The sequence below is a fragment of the Anolis sagrei genome, chromosome 1 (assembly GCF_037176765.1).
Source record: "Anolis sagrei isolate rAnoSag1 chromosome 1, rAnoSag1.mat, whole genome shotgun sequence".
NCBI lineage: Eukaryota > Metazoa > Chordata > Lepidosauria > Squamata > Dactyloidae > Anolis > Anolis sagrei.
Genome location: NC_090021.1, coordinates 117,152,218 through 117,175,172, shown reverse-complemented (window position 1 = coordinate 117,175,172; position 22,955 = coordinate 117,152,218). Strand labels below are relative to the sequence as shown.

Sequence of the window (22,955 nt, the reverse complement as noted above, 5' to 3'; positions counted from 1 at the left end):
GTGTTGTCCATGCTGTGATTGGCTGAGCATGGACACCAGTGACTATGTTATGGTTAAAACTTAATATATTTCTTTAAAAAATCAGTAGATTGGTGAATTGTTTTGAAACGTGGCAGGCCTGCAGTGGTAAATGGGGTCTACAACTGAGATACGTTTCATGCAGATAGGCCTTAAAATGGCTGAGGATAGAGCCTTAAAAATTTCCCATTGTAGTCAATGGACCATATCTCTGCCGAATAAAATAGAGGTTATAGCATGATAGCTGGGGCCGGAAGCTCTGAGCAGAGATTCTGCACAAATACATTCCACAATGGCGGTTGTGAATAAGGGAAGGAGAGAGCGGCACACTGAGGCCACGAATATACTTCGTAGTTGCATTTGGTGGAAGGATAGAAAGGAGGGGAGGGTTAGGATAAGGTTTAGGGTAAGGTTTAGGGTTGGGGTAGGATAAGGATTAGGATTAGGGTTAGAGTTAGGGTTTAGGGTAAGGTTTAGGGTTGGGGTTAGGATTAGGGTTAGGATTAGGGTTAAAGGGTTAGTCTTAGGGTGAGGGTAAGGGTTCGGGTAAGGGTTTTACCTTTAAAGAACTCTTACATTCCTTGTATAATATCTGTGTTCCGTTCTGCATTGTGCAAACAGTGCTCCCGAAGGAATGAAGCGAAAACAGTGTAATGCTCAGAGCTTCCGGAGCCAGCTTTCATACTATTACCGAAATAGAAAACACCCCTCCCTTTTCGTATAATTATCTGGTAAGCAAAATGAGGGGTCAGATGAAAATGGACCAGAAAACAGCATGCCTTTTGGGTCGAATGCACATGACTAAAGTAAAATAGTAGCATATAGTTTTGCAGAACCCAAAAAGTGGGATGCACCATCAGAATAGCCCATGACAAACTGTGTGAAACCTAAATGCCCTTTAGTATTGTTTCCCATGCAGTAGCAGAGATGTAGGCAACCTAGGAGCCCCCAGATGTTTTGGACTGCAGCCATTACAAACTGTAGTCCACGTGAGCAATGCTCAGGGATTATGGGATCTGTAGTTCTATCTGGAGGACATCACACCATTCATCTGATATATAGAAAAGTAAAATGTTGGTAGAAGGGGGGAGTTTTCGTGTCCTTCAGATTCAGCCTGTACTTCTTTCTCTACTTCTCTTTATAGGAGATGACTCAGCAGCTGAGACAGCCCCTTGTTAGCACTTTTTCTTGATTTTAAGACTCTGGATAACCCCATTATGACCTATCAAACTAGGCTATTCAGCCTCCCAAATAAGCATCTCATCTGCAGTTTGCCTATTTTACAGTTACTGTTATACTTAGCAAGATGAGTTCATGCCCTGAGGATGTGAAACTTGTTTATATCAAATCAGGAGACTTTACTTTCAGCTCTCTCTGTATATGAAGTAGATCAAATCATCGTTCAAGGACAAGTACCCTCTTGCATCAGATCTGAATGTTTTAAAGCATCAGATTGACCTAGATCAGAGTGAGAGAAAAAATTGACAAGCTTCATGTATGTGTGTGGATTGTTAAAGAAAAACAGCTCCTAGGTAAAAAACATAGTTCAGCTCCTCTTATGTCTGCTTTGTCTTTAGTGATAAACAAATCATGCTGTTCTACACACAGAATCCACTTGTCCTTGATATTAAGTAAAATGCAGCAAAGCCCTGGGAAGATTTGTTGGAGCTGAAAGCAGGCTTTATAATTTAGTTTGGAGACTCAACGTGGCATAAACCATTGCATATAGATCTATATACTGACGTCCAAAGTCATAAAAGAAATAAAACAAGAATTTATTACATTGCATTTCTCCATTTCACAAAACATTATTTCTAAAATTAGATTTCAACATTATTTATTACATTAGCTCACTTAGGGAACGCAACCGCTAAGCAATTAAAAGACTGACATCATTAAAACATGATGACCCTTCCATTTTATAAAAAGCGAAAACTGTCATTGCCTTACTAAAAAGGAAGACTGAGTGAAATCCCAGAGATATCTACTCAGAAATAAGGCTGCATCCCGTAGGATTTATTCCCAGAGAAGTGCATGAAGCAAGCAGAATATAGTGGCTATCTATAGACTTTATTGCATGAGGAAGACAAATTGGCATTAAAGTACAACACCATGGCATCCCATTGCTGGTCTGCCTCTTCCCTGTGATTTTCCTGTTCCTGGCTATTCAATCAATAGCTCCTAATCTTTCAGTGTTCCCATCACTTACATTGGTGCAATGGTTCTGTTCTGATTTTGTGCCAGCATGACCTCAGAGGGAGGGATTCTCCTCCTCTGCCCCTCTCTTCCTTCTTCCTCATTTTTCCCAAGCTGCCCATTTTCCATTTTATAGTTTTTTGTTTGTCAAAGCTAGAATTGCAAAATTGCTCTAAAATAAGAGTAAAAAAATACAGAACAGAGGTACTGCAGGAAGGTACAGTTACCGGGGATGCAGAAATATACCATGGGATCATAAATTGGTGAATCAGAACAAATGCACAATTGAAGATAGGTGTGATATCAGAAGCAGTCAACCCAATGATAATGCAACTATAATGGAATGGCAGGTTTGTACAATAAAGTTCTACATGTAATCACATTTCCAACCTTTTCCAGTCTAGTATCTTTGTACTTCTCCTTCTCTCTATAGCTGATAATAAAAGCAGAAAAATAGTGGTGGTGGATCAGACTGAAAGCATTAACAAGTTCAGCATTCTGTTTTCACAATGACTAAACAAACGCCTGTTACAAACATCACAAACAGAATCGAGACAACAGCATTTCCTGCCCATTTTCTTAGAAGCAATCTTTAGACAGATATTGGAGGATTCATGTAGCAGTCAGGACTATCCACCATAGATGTGGGTCGAAAAAAATTGTATTCTTTCACAAGAACTGTAGTAACAAAGGTTTTTTAAATATTTTGATGTAAATGTACATATGTATATAAACCAAAATGCCAGTCTAGTCTTTCATTTATGTGGAATTCATTATATTTGAGCTCCAGACGTTTTATAATAATAGCAATCAGGTCTATCCATTTTTAAATTATTTTTTATTTTACTTTGCAAAAAATATGGGTTGGATATCATGACTGTTTTATTGCATCCTGGTGTATTGTATTATTGCTTGTTGTTTAATATTGGTTTAACTGTTTTTAATTTGCTTTAGGTTGTGTATTGTTATGTTGTGTTTTGAGGCCTTGGCCTTTGTAAGCCGCATCGAGTCCTTCGGGAGATGCTAGCGGGGTACAAATAAAGATAATAATAATAATAATAATAATAATAATAATAATAATAATAATGACGACTGTGGGTATTGATATGTAATGTAAGCCTCCCAAGCAACCTGCAGTGCGAGGAGGAAGTGCAACAGGGAGCCTGCTTCTGATGCTCATATTAAAGATCACTTACAGGAAGATGGTGGAAACATCAATTTGATCCATTTTGATTTACAGGTGAACAGATTGCTGTCATTCACAATGGCTGCTGAGAAGTAAATAAGGAGCATGTGTTTGTGTAGGGCTGGGATATGTTACCTAGCTATGTAACTTAAGTAGTTGCATAACTAAGTAACACATGAAGAATTTTGGCCATTCTTTTAAAAGTCTTGGTTCCAATGGGCGAGAAAATAGCATACAATTTCTATAAATGTTATACTATGTCCCCCTTCTTTTTTCTAAGGAAGGAGTGACCTCCTCCAAACCACCCTAATATGCTTCTCACTTCTTTGTGGCAATTACTAGTGTCAGAGTGGTGGAATAATGGTGGTGGAAGCTTCTTTTTTCTCCACATCAGGAAGGTATCTGAGGGTGGACCTTCCTCTTTGCTTGTAAGTAGGATAGTCTGCTACTAATGAAGCAATTAAAAGTATCAGAATTATAGCCAGTGAAGATCCCAATAGGTGTATGTGTGGGTGTGTGTATGGGTATGTGTACACACACACACCCATCCCTCTGAGAACAATTCCTTCTTCAAGTAAGACATTATTTTTGTTAGGTTAAGTGACTGAACCCCATAATTATGTCCTGGTGCGGTTTGGGGGATGATGGCATTTGCAGTACCTTCACTCATTTCCTGAAACCACTGCGACCCACACCAATGAACGATACAGACCAAACTTGGCACACAAAGCCCCCATGACCAACTCAACATCCTGGTGTCATTCAGGGGAGGATGGACCCTGGATGATGGAACTTGCAGTGCCTTCACTCACTTTCTGAGACCATTGCAACCCTCATCAATTACCAATAAAGACCAAACTTGGCACACAGAGCCCCCATGACCCACTCTATACCCTGGTGCAATTTGGAGGAGGATGGACCACAGATGATGGGACTTGAAATACCTTCACTTCTTGAGACCACTGTAACCCTCATCCAATGAGTGATCAAGACCAAACTTCACACACAGAGCCACCATGACCCACTCTACATCCTGTTGTGGTTTGAAGGAGGATAGACTATGGATGATGGGACTGGCACTTCCTTCACACACTTCCTGAAACCACTGCAATCCTCACCAAATGACGGATCAGATAAAGCTTGGCACACAGAGCCCTCATGACCCACTCTACATCCTGTTGTGGTTTGAAGGAGGATGGACTATGGATGATGGCAATTTCAGTATCTTCAGTATCTTCACTCACTTCCTGAGCACACTGCAGCCCACACCAATGACTGATCATGATCAAACTTGGCATACAGAGCCCCCATGACCCACTCTACATCCTGGTGCAGTTTGGAGGAGGATGGACTATGGATGAACCACTGAACCAAGCTGAAATTGGATCTAGGTAAAACATGGAGCACAGACAAACAATGCCTTTATCAAATAACCCAGGTTCCCAAGCTATCTCAGTATATAACAGAGAGTTTTAAGGGATTTTATAGCTAAGGTAGATATCAGGTTGTTGTATGTTTTTGGGACTGTATGGCCATATTCTAGAAGTGTTCTTTCCTGACGTCCAGGTATTCTTTTTTTTTTGGCACTATTTTTAATGGATTTCCTGGAAAAATATGATCCTTTCTCCTTTTTTTTAGCCTAAATGCAAAGTTGTAAAAAATTATTATTCTTATTTTTATAACAAGCTCATTGCACTAGCCTCTTGAAATGTTTAAATTGCAGACATATTTAAAACTGTATTCTGTAGCCCTTGGCTTACTTTTTTAGGGACTACAGGATTGCAGCCTTTCAGTGAAAATGTTTTCATTTTCTAAAGAACGGAAGCTATTCTTCTTGTTCTTTTTAAGAAGCTCATGAGGAACAGATTGTTGCTGAATAAATGAAAACAATGAAGACAAATAGAAGAGCCATTAGTAAAATATGAAGAGAGAAAAGGGGTCTAGTGATGAGAGCATTCACCTTGAGAAGACATGCTACACATTTTAAGCTATCTGTTTCTATTTCTGAATTGTTGAACAGCAGGTGCTTCCAATGCACACTTTTTGAGACATTACTCAATCAAATTTTCTTAAAATGATCTTTTAAATGTGAAATTATTTATATGGATATGATTGGGCCTGGAATAAAGCATTTAAAAAATTTGAAAGAGCTTCTTACTACGTGATCTGAATCAACTAGGCCTCATATAGCAGGCATGATTAGATCATGATGCCACATAGACAACAAGATTTGGATGTATGGCAACTAGGAGTGTTCACGTCTCAAAAAAACTGCTTCATTTGTTTTAAGAAAAATCACATGACTCTGTTTTTTTTTCTAAAGTGTTTTTGAAAAATTGTAAGAGGTCAGTGTTGAAACTATTATGGAGTTCCAAAAAGATTTTTGTTAAATTATTCACCAATTCATGTCAATGGGGAACTAATGGGGCTCCACATCCACTAATTTTTAGGGAATTTAAACCAATATAGCAGTACTATTTCACTGGAAGACACCAGGGGCCATCCAGACCAACCTTTGAAATAATAATAGTAATAGGAAATTTACTAGGTAAACTTTGGAGTTACTGCCTCTCACATTTTTATACCTTACAGTGTTGATTCAATTCAACTTTAGAGAATGAACATGGGTTTTTCTGCACCAAAACTTTTAAAACCCGATCTACTGACCTATCCATTTCTGATAATGAATGGGGGGGGGGGAGGGGTATTTGACTAGAGCACAGTTGAATCTCAACACATAGCATTCTAAAAATACATCTATGTCCATTCTCTTGCTTCTAGTTCATCTAGTTTCAACAATAACACCATGATTGTAATATGTTTTATTTCCTAATGGTTCACCCACCCTCTTTCTTGGACATTTTTAGTAGTAGCAACTCTCCCACCCTGGGCAGCAGCTTAATCATGGGCCCTGAATAGAGGAGGAGGAGGCAAAAGAGAGAGAGAGCAAGAAAACAGCATCCTACACTCCCCTCCTCGCCTTCCATCCCTCCCTCCTTTCCCTCGGTTTCTCCCTGTCTCTCTCGTGGCCGGCCATGTGCCAGAGGGGCTTTTTCCTTGTCCAGCCATCCAGCAAAGCATCCATCCCTCTCTCCCTCCCACCCGCTCTGATCCCCCCCCTCACCACCCCCTTTGAGGAACGGGTGGGGCTCTTCCCTCAACTCTGGGTCTCACTATCTTCCTTGAGGCCCTTTGGGGGAACCAAACCCAGCCCTTTTGGGAAAGAAGCAGCGTCTACAAAGGAGATCTGGAGCCACTTACAAGGCTTACATAACTCTTTCAAAAAGTCATAGGTGAGTGTTTTGAATCTTTAATTTTTTGCTTGGGTCCTGCTCACAGTTCAAAAATTGTGTCGTATGTACAGATCTTATGAAATAGATTCGACATACGATGCACAAACAACTTTTTGCACAGACTTAACAGCAACATCATTAACTCATCACATTTGCTTTTTTCTGTCACGACTTCAACTAAAGAATAAGTGAGAACTGGAGTTTGACACCTTGTTTAACAATCCTCACTAATAATTTAATTCCCTACCATGCTGTCCCAGTGTCCAAAACACTTGAACTCTGACATGAGTGTGTCCTTCATTGATAACTCAGTAGCATACTCACTTTTACTAACTGTGGCAGTTGAAAATGAAAAATAACAAGCACGAATCATTGTGATTCCCAGTACAGATATGTCCTAAATCCCTCCAGCAGCAAGCTGTATTTCAGCAGGATTTGCCAAGAAGTCTGATGGTCATTTATTCCCAGTTTCTCATCTTTTCCCCCCCCTAGAAAAGTAATCTAAACCCACAAGAAACAATGTGCAAAGAGGACTGCTTTTAGTATCATGCTGATTTTTCTTCAGCAAAAGTATACCAAGTTCTGCATCTAATAGAAATAATTCGTTCAAAAATCTTACCATCAAATCTCTACTAACCAGCAGGTGATCTTGAATTTTGTTAGAAGCATTCCTTTTTCTCCTTTTCTTTTTATCTTGATTAAAAACACCTTATGAGGTTGTATCAAGACATTTTAAGAACAAAAGACTGCAGATAGGAAACTTTTACAGTTAAGATGAACAGTTTGATGACAGAGTCATCATTGCCTATGCACACTTATTTACTTTGCTCTTAAGTATTTAGTTTCTCCCAAATGCATTCTTGATCAAATAGGTTGTGTAAATCTTTGAAGCATGCCAATCCCCCCTGCAATCAGCATTTAGTCAAATTAGTATGAATGTGCAACCTTACATGCCTGTGGCTCTGTCATATTGGTTGGAATTCTCTTGGGTGGTTATGAATGCATAAACAATAATTATGCATTTATGGAAGCTTTATATTCAGAATATCTATATAATCCCTTATTTAGGGGATACAAAGTGATATGTAAGTCCCCTCATCCCCACTAACTGAGTAGGAACTGCAGCAGTTGATGGATGTCCATTCACTTCAAATACCATTCAAAGTGGCCGACTGACATTCTTGGCTCACCTCAAGTGAGTGATTTCTTGTCTCAATGGGAATGATTGTGAGTTATGCCACCTTTACTTTCTCCCATTTTCTTATCTTTGTATGCCATCCCATGATGCACAGCCACTTCCGGTGTCTACCCATGTGAATCCATCTTGCCATCATGTGAAGATGGTAAGAAGACTTAGTTTGCATGAGTCGGTGTTCCTGACTCCTGATTGAAGAAAGCTGCAGGAAGTGGAGGAAAGCGGGAAGAAGACGGGGAAACGTAGGATGGCTGGCCATCTCCAAAGACACAGCTTGTCAAGGAAAGATGAATCCCCACACTTCAAGATGTTTTCCCCCACTTCCCCCCTTTCCCTCCTGCCCATGGGATAATGTCCTAAACCACTTCCAGAGCAACATAAGAATTGATTCTGTTGATCACAGCAACGTATGTGATTGGGTAGTCAATCCAGAATTCATTGTGTAGCTATTTAACAAATTGCTCTTCTATAGCAATGTAGTAGAACAAGTATGCTAACATGTACACAACAACACTGCTTCATGTCAGCTACAGTATTAGCATCAGTAAATTCCACAAATCACTATAAAAGGGAAGACTTTTAGAAAACATTAAAGAATTACATCTTAATAAACCTTTAGAAGAAGATTGTTGTACTGGCCAGGATTTATTTTGCACAGGAAACTGCATATTCTTTTCAGAAAATAATACATCTACATAGGCTTACCGTTATTGTCAGCCTCTCTGCTATAGAATGAACAATCTAAAACAGTTCATTCCCAAACTGAATTTAAGGGTGCTGGAATTACATGGAAGACAATATTAAGCTGATAATTGGGCAAATAATAATGGATAATGTTCTGCCTTTAGAGAATATTTGTGCTGTTTATCCCCTCCAAATAGGTTTTGCTCCAAAAGTGATCCACATTCTCATGCAAAGAGATCCCTCAGGCGTAGCAATATACACAGTGCTGATTCTTTTCCCACCTAATTTGAAAGGTTCTTTCCTCTCATTCTGCTGTGCAATTAAGCTCAATTAAGTCCATAAGAAGCAGAATTTCTAGTGAAAGGTTTCCAAAGGAAATGTCAGAGACAAGTAGTTAGGAGGCTCCCAAATAAACTCAAAGGTAATCTGAATCATAGTTTACATACAGTCTGCCTGTTTTTCTTCTTATATTTTTCTTGCTTTGTTATGTGCCTTCAAGTTATTTCTAAATTGTAATGATTCAAATCATAGGATTTTATTGACAAGGTTTATTTAGAAGAAGTTTGCCATTGCCTTACTCTAAGGGTAAGAGAGCATGGCATGCTCAAGTTCTTTCCCTAGCTGAGCAAGGGTTCAAACCTTGGTCTCCCAGGGGCTTAGTCCAATTTATCACTTGGCCATTTGTGTATGATATTATCAGACTTATTTGTATTTACATTCATGCTCTAAAATGTTTGGGTTGTTAACTCCATAGAATAAAATGCATGTACTCTCTTATCAATAGTTTTGTCATCCCTTTTCAGGATTGACAAGGTTGACAAGGCTCATTATGAAAGATCTTACAAAAGTGAGGGGTAACTTCTTCAAACTCAGAGGGGGCTGTATTTTGTTGTGCTCCTCCAACACGTTTCAATTTTATTTGATTTTAATCTCAATATATAAATGCACTCTGCAGCCCAATTTTATGCAGGTAAATGCCACAGAGATCAGTGAGGCTTCCTTCCTGGTAAACTTACTTAGGATGGAAACTCAGGATATTTTATGTTAGTCACAGTCAAGTCATTTCTTTCCCACCTCTGTAAATATTGCAAAGGTTACGTCTGCCTGATAACCTGCAAAAATAGCTTTGTTGAAATGGCAAGACAAGCCAATCAATTTAAATCAGGGCTTATCCAAACAATCAGTTCAAAGAGTGGCTCTGGCCTTTTGCAGAATAATCTTGCAAGTCCTGAATCAAATGAGGTGGCACATTATCCATTTTACATGTGATAGAATCCCTTGAAACAGAGGTGGAGGCAGGGAGAGAAAATAGACATGTTCTGCGATTCTTCTTGAGGCCGGTTGAAGAGTGTACATGTGCGTGAGTGGAAGAGCTTTAAGTGTTCAAAAATGGGGACCAAAAACAGTTTGAAATGCTCCCTTTATAATGTTTCACCACAGGAGCAAATCCAGTGAGCAATTCAAAGCTCCCAATTGCTCCATTAGCTGGAAGAGGAGAACAAGAACCTCACAACAATATCTGGTGTACAGTCATGTTTCCAAAGAAAGTAAGAAAGCCTAAACCTTTCCCAAGTGCTGTTTTACACCATAATAGGCTCACTATATCATTACAAATAATAGTAATTAATTTTCCTCAAAACATTGAGACATTTTGTTGAAGTGGTAAACTGGAATATTATCAAGGATGTTTGGTGAAAAATCTGAAAAGCCACAAACGTTTACTGTTTTCTGCATAAAATGTTGGTTTCATCTTACATTAATACTTTAATATTTTTCACAGAAAGTCTCAAAGTGAAAAAAAAATTCAAAAATTACAAAAACTCTTCCGATGTTACCCTGTAGGAAGAAAAGCTTTGAAATCATTTCTTCTCCATTTGGAAATGGAATAAGCAAAGATATACCACTTTACCATGTTCCTTTCTTCTTCTTATTTTGCTGCTTTCCACTGGTTTTTTTTTCCAGCAAGGAGACGCCATGATGTTGAGCAGGCTTTAAAAATCCCTGGTTACTGAATCACACAAGATATATGGCTACCAGCAGTTATACTCAAAAGTCCACATTTGTGGGTCTGACTTTGGAGGATTTGATCATTTATGAATTTAATTAAATTGTTGTCTCTAGGAATTTCTAAGTCCCCCAGTAAAATTTATTTCATCCAGTAAAATTCTGGTGGAAGTTGAATGCTGGAAGACCCAGAACTTCCTGGAGAGAACATATCTGGGAGTTGGATCAAAGAGTTATGTTGGAGGACCTAGAGCAGAGCTTTTCAAATGTTGCTGATACACTTTCTAGACATGGACCATTTTGCAACATTTTGCAAATTTTGTTATTCCGTTTTACTAGCAAACTTGAAGTTAAACCAACCCCTTATAACAGATACAGACACTTGTACAAATTGTAATAATGAAATGTATAGGGACACAACAGATATCATAATAACATTTTCATTTATATTTTAAAAATATTATATATATTGGTTATTTTACATAGATTCAGAAGTTTATCAGTATGTTTGTACAATACACCTACACACTAAAACTGACACACAAATGTGAAGCGGCACACAGTATGGAAAACTTTAACCTAGAGATTCCCAGAGAGATGTTCTCTCAGGTAAAAAAATAGGTGCTTTTAAAATGTGTGTGTCATGTCCCCCTTCACCCCATTTTCATGGGTGTCCTGCAACACTAACCCCAGGGAATGAGAAGGGTCGACAAAATATGCAAAATTATATTGACTAGGAATGCCAAGATCAATGAATATTATATTTATTTTTGCTCACTGTGATCTTTGATTCTATTCTGTTGGAACACATGCATATGCTCAGAGCTACTAGGGACACATGGGATGTTTTTTAGATGGAAAAGGAAAGGGGTGAATCCCAGGAGCAGCAGTGGGTAGAAACCTCCCCTGAGCTTGATCAGAATAGAATAGAACTTACATTAGTTGATTGGAATCTAACTTGAATAAGGTCTGTATTCGCTTGTGAAAGTTTGGCACATCCCAAACTGAGTCCACTGAGGCCTGTCCATCACAAATTGTGATTTGAATGCTAGAAAAGTGATGTCTCACTGCCTTATCCTCCCCACTTCCCTGAGCAGGAAGATGATCCAAGAGCAGCTGCTGCAAGGTCAGTTTCCTCTTGGAAGGAGAGAGTATCAGAGACTTATGGTGCCTTTTGAAATATCTGCATATTTACAATTATGAAAGATGTGCACAGGGGAGAGGGCAATCTTTAAAGCTGCAGCATTTTCTCCAAATGGCTATTACCTTATCATATAGGAAGCACTTCTTTGAAGATACAAAACATTTGTTGTGCAATGAATTGATTCTCTGGAAAGGACCTCGGCATAAAAGCACTTGAAGCGTTGAATATGTTTCAGCTGTAGGGAATGGGCATCTATATCACTGACTCTGATCTTAACAGACAGACATGTTATTACCTTTTTTCTTGTTTAAATGTTGCTATTGCTTTTGTATGAAGGCTACACTTGAGAATGGAGACTAACTTTTTTCAAGATTTTGATAAGGATACTGTTTTTTGGTGTCTGAAATCTGGTGTTTTTTGGTGTCTGAAATCTGGTGTCTGAAATTTGGTGTCTGGAATCTTCTCTACTGAAATTTTTATTGTTAATTGAACTTTATTTTTTCCATCTTAATTAATTAACATTGATGGAGCCATCTGTGCTCCAGTGAATGCTGAATAACATCAGTAAGAATAATTTTTGTGAGAATAATTTAGGACGCTGGAAGTACATTCATGTATTAACTCTTCCGGTTGAACTAAAGAAAACTAAGCTCATCTATGTTTACAATTTGATGAATCTTTAAGTAGTCAGAAATGAATGGGTTCATCAATAACCAGCACTGTTGTTTTAACAGGAACACTGGCTTAGAAATGTATGAGCTGTTTTCGTAATGTTGATATCTTGCTGCAATTATTTCAAAACCCAAGTGAACCGGTGGTCTATTATATGATAATGTTTTACTGCCTTGGGAAAGAACCTCTACATGGTAAGAATCCTTGGCGATTTCACCCAGAGGGAAAATTTATTCAATACAAAACATCTTAGAAACATGTCAACCCTTTGGGTGCTGTCCATTTCGTATTGATGTTTCATGGGTTTCAGTGATTTGGCTTGTGTTCTCAAAATCTTCTGGAAGCCAAAACCTTGCAATCTTGGTTTGAAGAGTTCTAACATGTTAGAATTTGTCAATGTGGATGGAACTGCAATTTATCTTTTTACCAAAACAAGGAAATAATACAAGAAGCACAGGGTAAAACTGAAGAATGGAAGAGTGCAAGCATGCAGCTAGTTCCCAGTATATATATAAAAAATATTGGTAGCTTCACAGGAACTAATCCAAAGTACAGGAATCTACCATCATTTAGTTAATACTTATAATATAATTTCATTTTGAGAGCTAAGGACAGTTGATGTGAAGACTACTTGAAAGATTGTATCTCCCTGTATCAACCTGCCAGATACTAGAGATTTACAGCAGAAGGCTTTTTCTTGGTCTCATCACCATCACAAGATTCCTTGGTGAAGAAACATCCCAGTGGTTGCTCCCATTCTCTGGAATGCTCTTAAGTAGGAAGCTGGGCTGGTCCATTCCATGCTGGCAGGTGAAGGTATTTTCATTTAAGTAAGTGTTTCATGTAGAAGCAGGGGTGGTTTTTTTATTGGGTATGTTCAACCTATGTTTTAAATGTTGTGTATTTTAAACTAATTATGGTATGAGTTTTAAATGTTTTAAGATTATGTGGTGAATGCTTTTGAATTGTTTTTGGAAGCTACCTTGGATCTCTGGGAAAAGGAAGCAAACAAAATAAATAAAACTAAAGAAAACATGCTATCTTGCTTGTTTCTCTTTTGCTCGGCTGTGCAAGAACCATCATTTACATTGAAGTGGCCATAATCCTCTCCAGTCCCTCCAAAAATTCAGCCTGTCTGTCCCATCAAGCAGCAATTAAAAGGTAGAAAAGCCTCCTTTGATCTCTATGTACTGCTTGACCCTCAGTTATAGTACTGGGAAAGGAATCTCTCAGTACAAGAATGAAATGTTCAAGTATTTTGAAAACAATTCAGGAAGCAGATTGAAATTTTCACTGTAGGTCATCCAGAGCTACTGTGTTTCTGTGTCAGTGTTAAGAGGCTTAGTATTTTTGCCCTCTGCCTGCTGTGAAGCAAAATATTAGAGCTTTTCAGGACTACACTTTATCTCCCAGTAGTCTTATCATAAACTATGAAATGGAGATCTGTGTTTTTGAGCTTGTGGTTTAATTGCTTATTTAACAGCCTGTGGTTTCTCAGAGATGAAGTCTCCAGGAAAGCTTTTTGACATCTCAGTATCACTAAGCAATGGAGAGAAGAACTGTTAAAAATACAGCTAACCAGGATAGATTAAACAACTAGCAACGTTTAGATATTAAATCTCCCCTGCCTCCGAGAGTGTGCGTACATGTGAATGAATGAACAAATGAACAGCCTGACATATTAAAATCTTTAGAATTCTCCAACATTTTTTCCTCATGGTGGTTTATAAAAAAATCCCTCTGTGCCTGAGACAAACAGATTGTTCTCACTGCATAGCATTGCCGTAATTGCTGTACTCAGCAATTCCCACTTGGCATCATGCGGACTGGGATTAACCCTAATCTCCTATGAAATGGATTTATCATTGTGTATATGAATAAAAGAACAGTTCCTGTTCAATAAAAGTAGATGCATCCTCAGTGAACTCACTGATTCCAGCTCTATTGGGAGCAAATGTGACCAGAATAAGTTCTGTATATTTATTGCTTCAGAAAGCTCAGTCTTCTGAAATGTTTCTTCTTCAGCCTGGTTACAGCAGATGGAGAGGTTAGAGGAAAGTTCATTTGATCACATCTGCTGAGGAACCAGATCTATTGGGCTCTATTCTACACCAACAGTAGCCATTCCGTGATGCAAGGAGCAGAGGGAGACACGGGAGGAAGGAACCCTCCCTCAGCTAAGCTGGGAGACCACATCTCTGGAGGTTTCTCTTCCTGAATTGTTTCTTTTACAGCTAAGTGGATATGACAACTTTGTAACTAAGGACTAGTATCTGTGTTTTCCTCTTTCCTCTCAAACTGTATTCATATTCGCTATATCTTTTAGATTACAATCCTGTAAGCAAGTCTTGCAATTTTTGTTTGCTTGCTAAAGATCTTGACAGTGTTAAAAAAATTCAAAGGAATTTAGAACAGCCAATATATGTGGCAAATAATTATAAAAACAATAAAACCAATTAACAATTGGCTACCCCACAATTATTTTATGAAGGAAACCAGATAGACAAGGAATCTATTTTGAAAATGAAATCCCAAAGTTGAATATTACCTTGTGCAAGTGCCACCATTGCGGCATGGATGATAGTCACAGATAGGAACATTGCAGTTCTCGATGTTCCTTCCTCCCAAAGCCTCATCAATGATGAACAGTTCTTTGTTGTTCACTTGGAATTCCCTTATGCAGCCTCTGAAGCCATGAATCCGACCTGAGCTTGGGTGAATCTTAACATGATGAGGGACATTTCCAAGGAATACTGGCCCAAAAGTAACCTGAAATGATTATTTTAAAGATATCAGTCACAACTATTGATATAGGGAGTATTGGTTGCTAAAATGAGAGAAAGGCACACAAAAAGTAATGGTGTGAATCAGTCTAAACTAATATATGCTTTTTTAGCTATGACATAATAGTTCCATACATCGCGTTTCTTGGGTGAAATTCATCAAGGTAGTTACAAATGTGTAACCATTGTTGTCCATAGTTACTTAGTGTCTCTTGGACAGACCCACTTAGTCACGATTTTCCAGGCAGCAGCAGCTGTGATCAGCAGAGGTCTGTTTCTGTGTTGATTGAGAAGCAGTTGGTTGATGTTCCCATACCAACCTGTGAATTATTTCTAGTGTGATGACCAGAAGCAAGATCAATGCCATCATCCTTCCTCACTCTGGAAATCAATCATGAGGGGATGTGGGAACATCAACCACTTACTTCCCCATTGATGGGAAAATACTTCGTTTATTTCAGTGGCTGTTACCTGGTAATTGAAGATAAGAGGACCTTTATGGTCCCCATGTACTAGGGAATACATGGGGATCATGAATATGAAACAGTAATAGATGTGTAACACTAGGTTACATGTTCGTAATCTTTGTAAGCTCCATCTCCTGTGTTTCTGTCTGGGTGAAAAAAAAGAAACACTGTGTTCACTATGAAACAATTTACATCTGCATATACTTTGAAAGCAATAGATATCATCCAGGAGTACTGATATTAATTCCAACACAAAATTTCTAAGTGTCTGCCATAAATGGATACCACCAGGAGATTTAACAGGTTAATTTCAATTAATTTCTTTTAAAAAGTGAAATATGCTCTCAGTGCCTTGTGAGAGACATTAAAATAGATATGCTAACATTAGAGTTTGTAGGCTCACCTGAGTCAGCTGATGTTGCAGAGAGATTTCCTGGCGTACAGGAGAACTTTCATTTGCAGTCATTTCAATCAGGCCATAACCTTCAAACTTGCTAAGGGGGAGTATATATCTGGAAGGAAGCACATAAATTTGTGATTGTTTAAGATGCCATTAGGCAATGTTATAAAAATGCTCCAATGACATGAGACTTTCACTCTGGAAGAAAGGCTGGGTTTATGCAGATGATAGTTGAGAGTGAGAGAATTTAGGATTGACAGTTGACTCATACATCTCAGAAGAAAATGAATAAGCAAGCTGTGTATAAATCAGAACCAAAATGAGATCTATAGATGTGTCCATCATATGGTGACACTGGGCTATGAAAGCTTTCACATTAATCCTGTTGTCCATTCACCAGTGATCCCAATTGTAAGATAGACACTGAGTGGATGAGATGACCCAGAATCCAGAAAACCAATAATTCAGATTGTTCCCCTGAAAAAAAAGGTTCCCGTTTTAAATTTTTCTTAGTGCTTCTTCTTGGAGCATTTGAAATGTATAGGGAATATAAAAGTGAAGGCTGGAAATAACTTTTTACATGTGTAAGCAAATACTGATAAGCTGTAGTGCTCACTGTGGCTGATATACACTTTCCCTTGTGTAGGTGATTGTTGAACAAGTACCATCAGCGCTGAATGATAGGGAACGTTATAGAGAGACATTTCCCTTTCCCTGGACTACAAAGGAAATAGAAATGGAATGCAAAATAAGGGGCTATACCTTTGAGCATCAAGATTACACTGCGATAGACTTATCACAACTCATGAAGGATGCTGTTAATATATACTCTGGCACTGAGCTTCAGAGATAAAGAAAAAGGCAAGGTTAAGGAAACTCATAAAATAAATACCAGGAATGCTCAATAAACTATTGAGAACTCTTTAGGGCTTTTTGAACACGATAAAATCTTTAGGGAAATGCTGTACACATTATCAACAATACAACCCCTCTCCCAAAGGGTGGCATTCACATAATTGTTTTTTAATTATTATTTTCAGAAGGGGAAAAATCAAGAGTGCTAATTATTATTTCAGTGGTTGTCAAATGCAAGAAGATAATGGGCAAGAGCTTAATTAAAATGAGCACTCAGTTCTGTGAAAGCCGTCTTTCTCACCATGCTTCATGTTGAAATTCCACTTAACATTTGCGCCTGGCAACCTAATGTTAACATTTGTCCCCAATCAAGAGATCCATCTGTGCGCAGATTTACTCATGCATGAATTGCTTGCATGCATAGGGACCCCTACTGAATGGAGAGAACTACGCTGCATGCGGACAGAAAATATCAAACATGTATCCTCCCCACGACAGAAGAAAGAGCAGCTAAGCCAGGAATGGGCAATCTGTGGTTCTCTACATTTTTCTGAACTTCAAAATATTTCCACAAAGATCATGTTGGCTGTGGCATTTGGAAATCTGAAGTCTGTAAAGGAATTTTCCTGTGTTCTGCACACAACACAACTGGCTTTTCTGCTATGAGAGAGCCTCCAAAGGCCAATGTGTTATTAGGAGTGGCCCCCTGGTGGTGCAGCAGGTTAAACTGCTGAGCTGGTGAACTTGTTGACCAAAATGTTGGCATTTCGAATCCAGGGAGTGGGGTGTGCTCCCACTGTTAGGCCTAGCTTCTGCCAACCTAGCAGTTTGAAAACATGCAAATGTGAGCAGATCAAATGGGTACAGCTTCTGCAGGAAGGTAATGGTGCTCCTTGCAGGCATGCTGGCCACATGACCTTGGCGGTGTCTATGGACAATGCTACTCTTTGGCTTAGAAATGGAGATGAGCACCACCCCCCAGAGTCGGACACAACTAGACTTAATGTCAAGGGAAACCTTTACCTATACAGTACAATATAAAGTGCTTCTATGCTTCACTGAAAACCCATAAACTGTTTTGCAGACATACCAACTCTCATAGATATGACTCCCTAGAATGAGGTTGCTGCTACCAGTTACATTTTAAAAATTCTTGTTATGATTAGTAAGGCATGTGAACCTTTGACTCATTACAACTATATAGCGATTAGTATTCCAAGCACATTGCATGCTTGCAAAAATGTGTTTGTTTCTATAACTATTTGTGCATGTCGTGTCTATAACTGATGTGGAAATAGCTTCTTTACATTTTAAAAATTGGGCAGGCTTCCTGTATATAAACTCAGCAGGAGGATTCACACATCGAATCTTTTTTTTTTTTTGCAACAAGATGTCTACCAGATACAATTAGAAAGGAATTGGGGGGGGGGGGGGGGGGGAGGAAGACCCTGTTCAGATATCTGTTCAGAGCTCCAAAGCCAAACCTAATAGTAGAATTTTCAATGAATTGAGCACATTTTTGATGTGACAAAGCTTTTCTGTTCATTTGGCACATGTTTCTGTTTCAAATTTTATCTTCATTTAAAAGTCTACATTCCCACATCTCCCTATAGTAATAACCACATCATGTTTACAGCTTTCTAAGGATCACAGTATATATGAGCTAATCCCAGAACTTTTAAAAAATGAAAATACTCAATAAATCATAAAATGTTTCTTGGTCCTAAAATAAGTTCTGGTGTCCACTTATAGCTCTTTCTGTCCCCTTCTCTCATTGGGAATACCAGAAAAGTGAAGCAGAGTGTTGGTTTGCACTAGCCAGTATATCCAGGGCCTGTCTAGTAAGTGTGCCCGGTCGGGGACTCTATGGAATACACTGATTCTGCTGACCCATCACCCCACCTTTCACATTGTTGCCACTTCCAGCCAGCTCCATGCGAGTATCTGGCCATTGCAACTATCCCATTCTGACTTTACATAACCAGAGCATCTCTGGGAGCAATGATAGTGGTGATACCTTTCCCTTCACTGGTAATGGTGGCTGTGCCCCATGTGGACACTGGACCAGTCCAAATCAGCCTGAATCCTGTTGTCCACACTGCCCTGAAGCTAGAGAATTACTCAAGAGTTTCAGACAAACTCAGGAGCATCTACTGATTTTTTCCTATCATGGGGTTCAACTGTGTGGCTGAAGGTGGTGGTTAATGCCTCCTTACAAGAAGGCAGGATTCCAGCAGGCCTAAAGGAGGTCATGATAAAACTACTGTTGAAAAACCATTTAATCAAACAACTTTTGGGCAGTTTCCAATCTCCCCTTTTTGAGCAAAGTCCTGGAATGTGTGGTGGCCTTGCAACTCCAGGTGTTCTTGGATCCAGCGCAGTCTGGCTTTAGGTTAGGGCATGAAACTGAAACAGCCATGATCACTTTAGTGGATGATCTACTCAGAGAACTCGACAGGGGGAGTGTGTCCCTGTTGGTTATCCTGGGCCTCTCAACAGTCTTTGATACCATAGACCACAGTATAGAATGCCTCGTGGAAATGGGGCTTGGAGGTACTGTTTGCAGTGGTTCCAGTCCTTCCTAGTGGATCGCTCTCAGAAGATATTGATAAAGAACATCTCCTCAACCCTGCAGCCTTTTACCTGTGGAGTCCTGCAGGATTCAATATTGTCTTTCATGTTGTTTAATATCTACATGAAGCCACTGGGGGAGATCATCCAGATTTTGTAGTTTGATGCCATCTGTATACAGATGACATTCAACTCTACCATTCCTTTCCACCTACTGCTAAGGAGGCTGTTCATGTACTGAACCAGTGCTTAGCAGCTATGATGATCTGGATGTGGTGAACAAATTGAAATTGAATCCAGACAAGACGGAGGTACTCCTGGTTAGTTGAAAGGCTGAACAGGGTATAGGGTTACAGCCAGTGCTGGATGTGATTCCACTCCCCCTGAAGACACTTGGGAATTATCCTGGATTCACCACTGAGCCTGGAATCCCAGATTTTGGTGATGGCCAGGGGAGCTTTCGCACAACTGTGCACCAGTTGTGCCTTTACCTTGGGAAGTCAGACTTGGCCATGGTGGTTAATGCTCTTGTTATCCCTTGAATAGACTACTGCAATGCTCTCTACATGGATTGCCTTTGAGGACTGTCTGGAAGCTCCAAGTAGTCCAATGGGCAGCATCCAGATTCCTCACTGGAGCAATGTACATGGAGCATATAATCTCTCTGTTACGTCAGCTCCACTGGCTACCAGTTTGCTACCGGGCACAATTCAAAGTGCTGGTTTTAGCCTATAAAGCCCTGAATGGTTCTGGCATTTTGCAGAATGGAAAAAATAATTATGGGAGTTGTAGTTTGGTGAGACTTCTACCAGATTCACTGATGCCTCACCAAACCACAACCAGTATCCCATAGCATTGAACCATTGCAGTTAAAGGGGTGTCAAGCTGCATTAATTCTTATGATGTACATCAGTGGTGAAATTTATGGGTCCCCAGATGATTTGATCTTCAACTTCCAGAAATCCTAACAGCTGGTCAACTGGTTGGGATTTCTGGGAGTTGTAGGTCAAAACACCTGGGGATTCACAAGTTGAGAACCACTGATGTAGATGCATCCTAAGGGACATTCAGCACCTTTGGTAGCACATTTAACATTCAAACCCAAAATCAGAGAGGATTTCATGCCCCCATGAGACAGAAGCCACCAGATACCCTTGCACACAATCCAAAATGATGTTTACAACAGGTAAAACTCGATCTCCCTAAAGCATTTGAGGCAATGTGAAACTCATGAAAGCCATTTCCTTTTTTTCCTTCCATATTCTTAACCTTAGCTAGCATAATAATTTCATTTTCCTCTGCATCCCCCTGTCTCCATGGCAATCAGACAACCCCCCTCTTTTCCTGACCACTTTAGAAGATGCTACTGAGCATGCCACCCCCACCTCCCCATCCCCAAGACAGTAAAATTAAAGCAGTTTAACATCACAATAAAGGCAATGGCTCAATGCTATGGAAGCCCGTGAGATATAGTACTAGCAGAGAAAGCTAAAGGCTTTGTAAAATTACAGCTCCCATGATTCCAAAGCATTCAGCCATGGGAACCAAAGTGGTGTCAAACTGCTTTCATTCAACAGTGTAGACACACTCTTTATGAACTTTATTTAATAAAATGGTGCTGAAAAATCAAATAAAAAAACTACAGACACATTACATCATTGACTAGGACAAAACATGGACTATACTTTCCCTGGCCTGACAGAAGCAGCCTATAAATTGTACCTCCCCAAATTCTGTGACAAGACCAATATGCAATATTGGTTGCACTGTTGAGCTGGATCATCAAACTCCAATGCCACATTTTAACCTCTCTCCTTCAAAATCAACAAGGTCAGCCTGAAACTCACCTCTCCTACAATGAAAAGTTTCAGCTTGATATGTTGAGCCATTTTCGGAATGTAAGTATTTTGCTGTGGACTCACTCCACTAGTTTTGGTTGTAATGGCAGACCAAAAATCACCTGTCCCAGATTTAACATAGCATCATTTCTACAGCTCTTTAATTAGAGTAATCGCTTATAATTTACCAAACATTTTAAATCCACAAAGCTCTTTACAGATTTTGTTGTATTGCTGTAACAACTCCCTTGTCAAGTACATTGCAATTTAATACATTTTACTTGACAAAAAGACAGAAAGTCCAAGACAATATTTTTCCAGAAAATATGAGATTCTCGTTCTCCAGATTGAAGGTGTTGGTGCTCAGTGGAATCGTCATATCCTGTCCATGAATTCATAAATGGTTATTACTAGCAATTGTGTTTTCAGTTTGCTAAAGAAGGTATATAAGGATCAGAACAATCAAGCTCTGACTTGGAGGTTATATGATCTCACAAGATATATGACCTTTTCAAGCACATAAAAGAGAACCTGGGGTTCACCTCCAGATTCATTCAATTTCTGGTTACATGCTGATTAATTCCTTTGCCATTTAATATATTAGTTAGTAATAAATATGAAGCTGTTCTAATATTTACCTTGGCACGATTATTCCCGTGCACACCTCCTAGCTGCATTTATTGCCAACAGTATGTATTTATTAAGGTACAGTGCATTACTATTTGTAGCTTGCAGATGCTGTTTAAAAGAATCTGCAGGAGCTGACTAGCACTGAGGTCTTTCCAAATTCAAACGTTAGATCACAGAGCCCAAGTAAATGTTTTTGCAGAGTTGCCAGCTGTCCCTTATTATAAGGGATGTTGCTTTTTTGAGGATTAGCATTGTCCCTTATAGGGCTGGCAAGTGTCCCTTCTTATAAGGGATGTCCCCTGTTTGAAGGTTGGAAAGAAATATACCTGTATTTTTGAGTATGTGCTCTTCATACAGACATAAATCTGTGCATTGTGTAATTTATGAATTTAGGAAAGATGTTAATTTTACAAAGAAATACATGCCTAGATTAAAGGAAAACAATACTTTCATTTGAGATTTTAATACAAACTTCTTGATGGTCAATTCTGCATGTTATGAATACCAGCTGTCCCTTATGGATAGTTTAAAATCCTGGCAACTCTAACTGCAATAGCCAGGGATGAATCATTTTCCGCAAGGGGCAGCAAGGCCTTTCTGCCTCCTAACTCCACAAGGTGGCAGTAAAAGCACACAGCAGAATATGGAAATACAAAAAAATGCATTTCTGGTTGAGTCCCCCCCCCCCTTCACCCTTGCCAAATCTCTCTAGTCATTGAAAAGTCTAACTTAAGCCCTAATTGACAGCATGATTGCTTCAGCTTCCTGCTTATATCAAGGGAAACATGGCAAAGTATTTTAAACTGATTACACTTTTGACAATATGGATGAGGATAGGTCCTGAGACATACGATTTTCCTAACCGCACTCATGCATTATAATTACCTAATGTAATCATGTTTTAAAAAAAACAAGCCGTAGTGCATTCACGCTCGTGCAAACATACTTAGGAAAATTTTGTTTACATCAATTACATTTTGTATACAGTGTTATCACTGCTGCCATGTTTCCTGGGGATT

At 39.1% G+C, this 22,955-nt stretch overlaps 1 protein-coding gene across 3 annotated transcripts in view; it reads right to left on the bottom strand.

Annotated features, from left to right (window-relative positions):
• EYS (eyes shut homolog) overlaps positions 1-22,955 on the bottom strand; it is a 1,026,188-nt gene that overhangs the window by 82,578 nt on the left and 920,655 nt on the right. For all 3 annotated transcript variants that reach the window (XM_067468024.1, XM_060752827.2, XM_067468032.1), the window contains 2 exons: positions 16,046-16,154; positions 14,941-15,161 (listed from right to left, as the gene is read on the bottom strand). In XM_067468024.1, the coding sequence (XP_067324125.1) occupies positions 14,941-15,161; positions 16,046-16,154 (330 nt within the window). The remainder of the gene's footprint in view (positions 1-14,940; positions 15,162-16,045; positions 16,155-22,955) is intronic.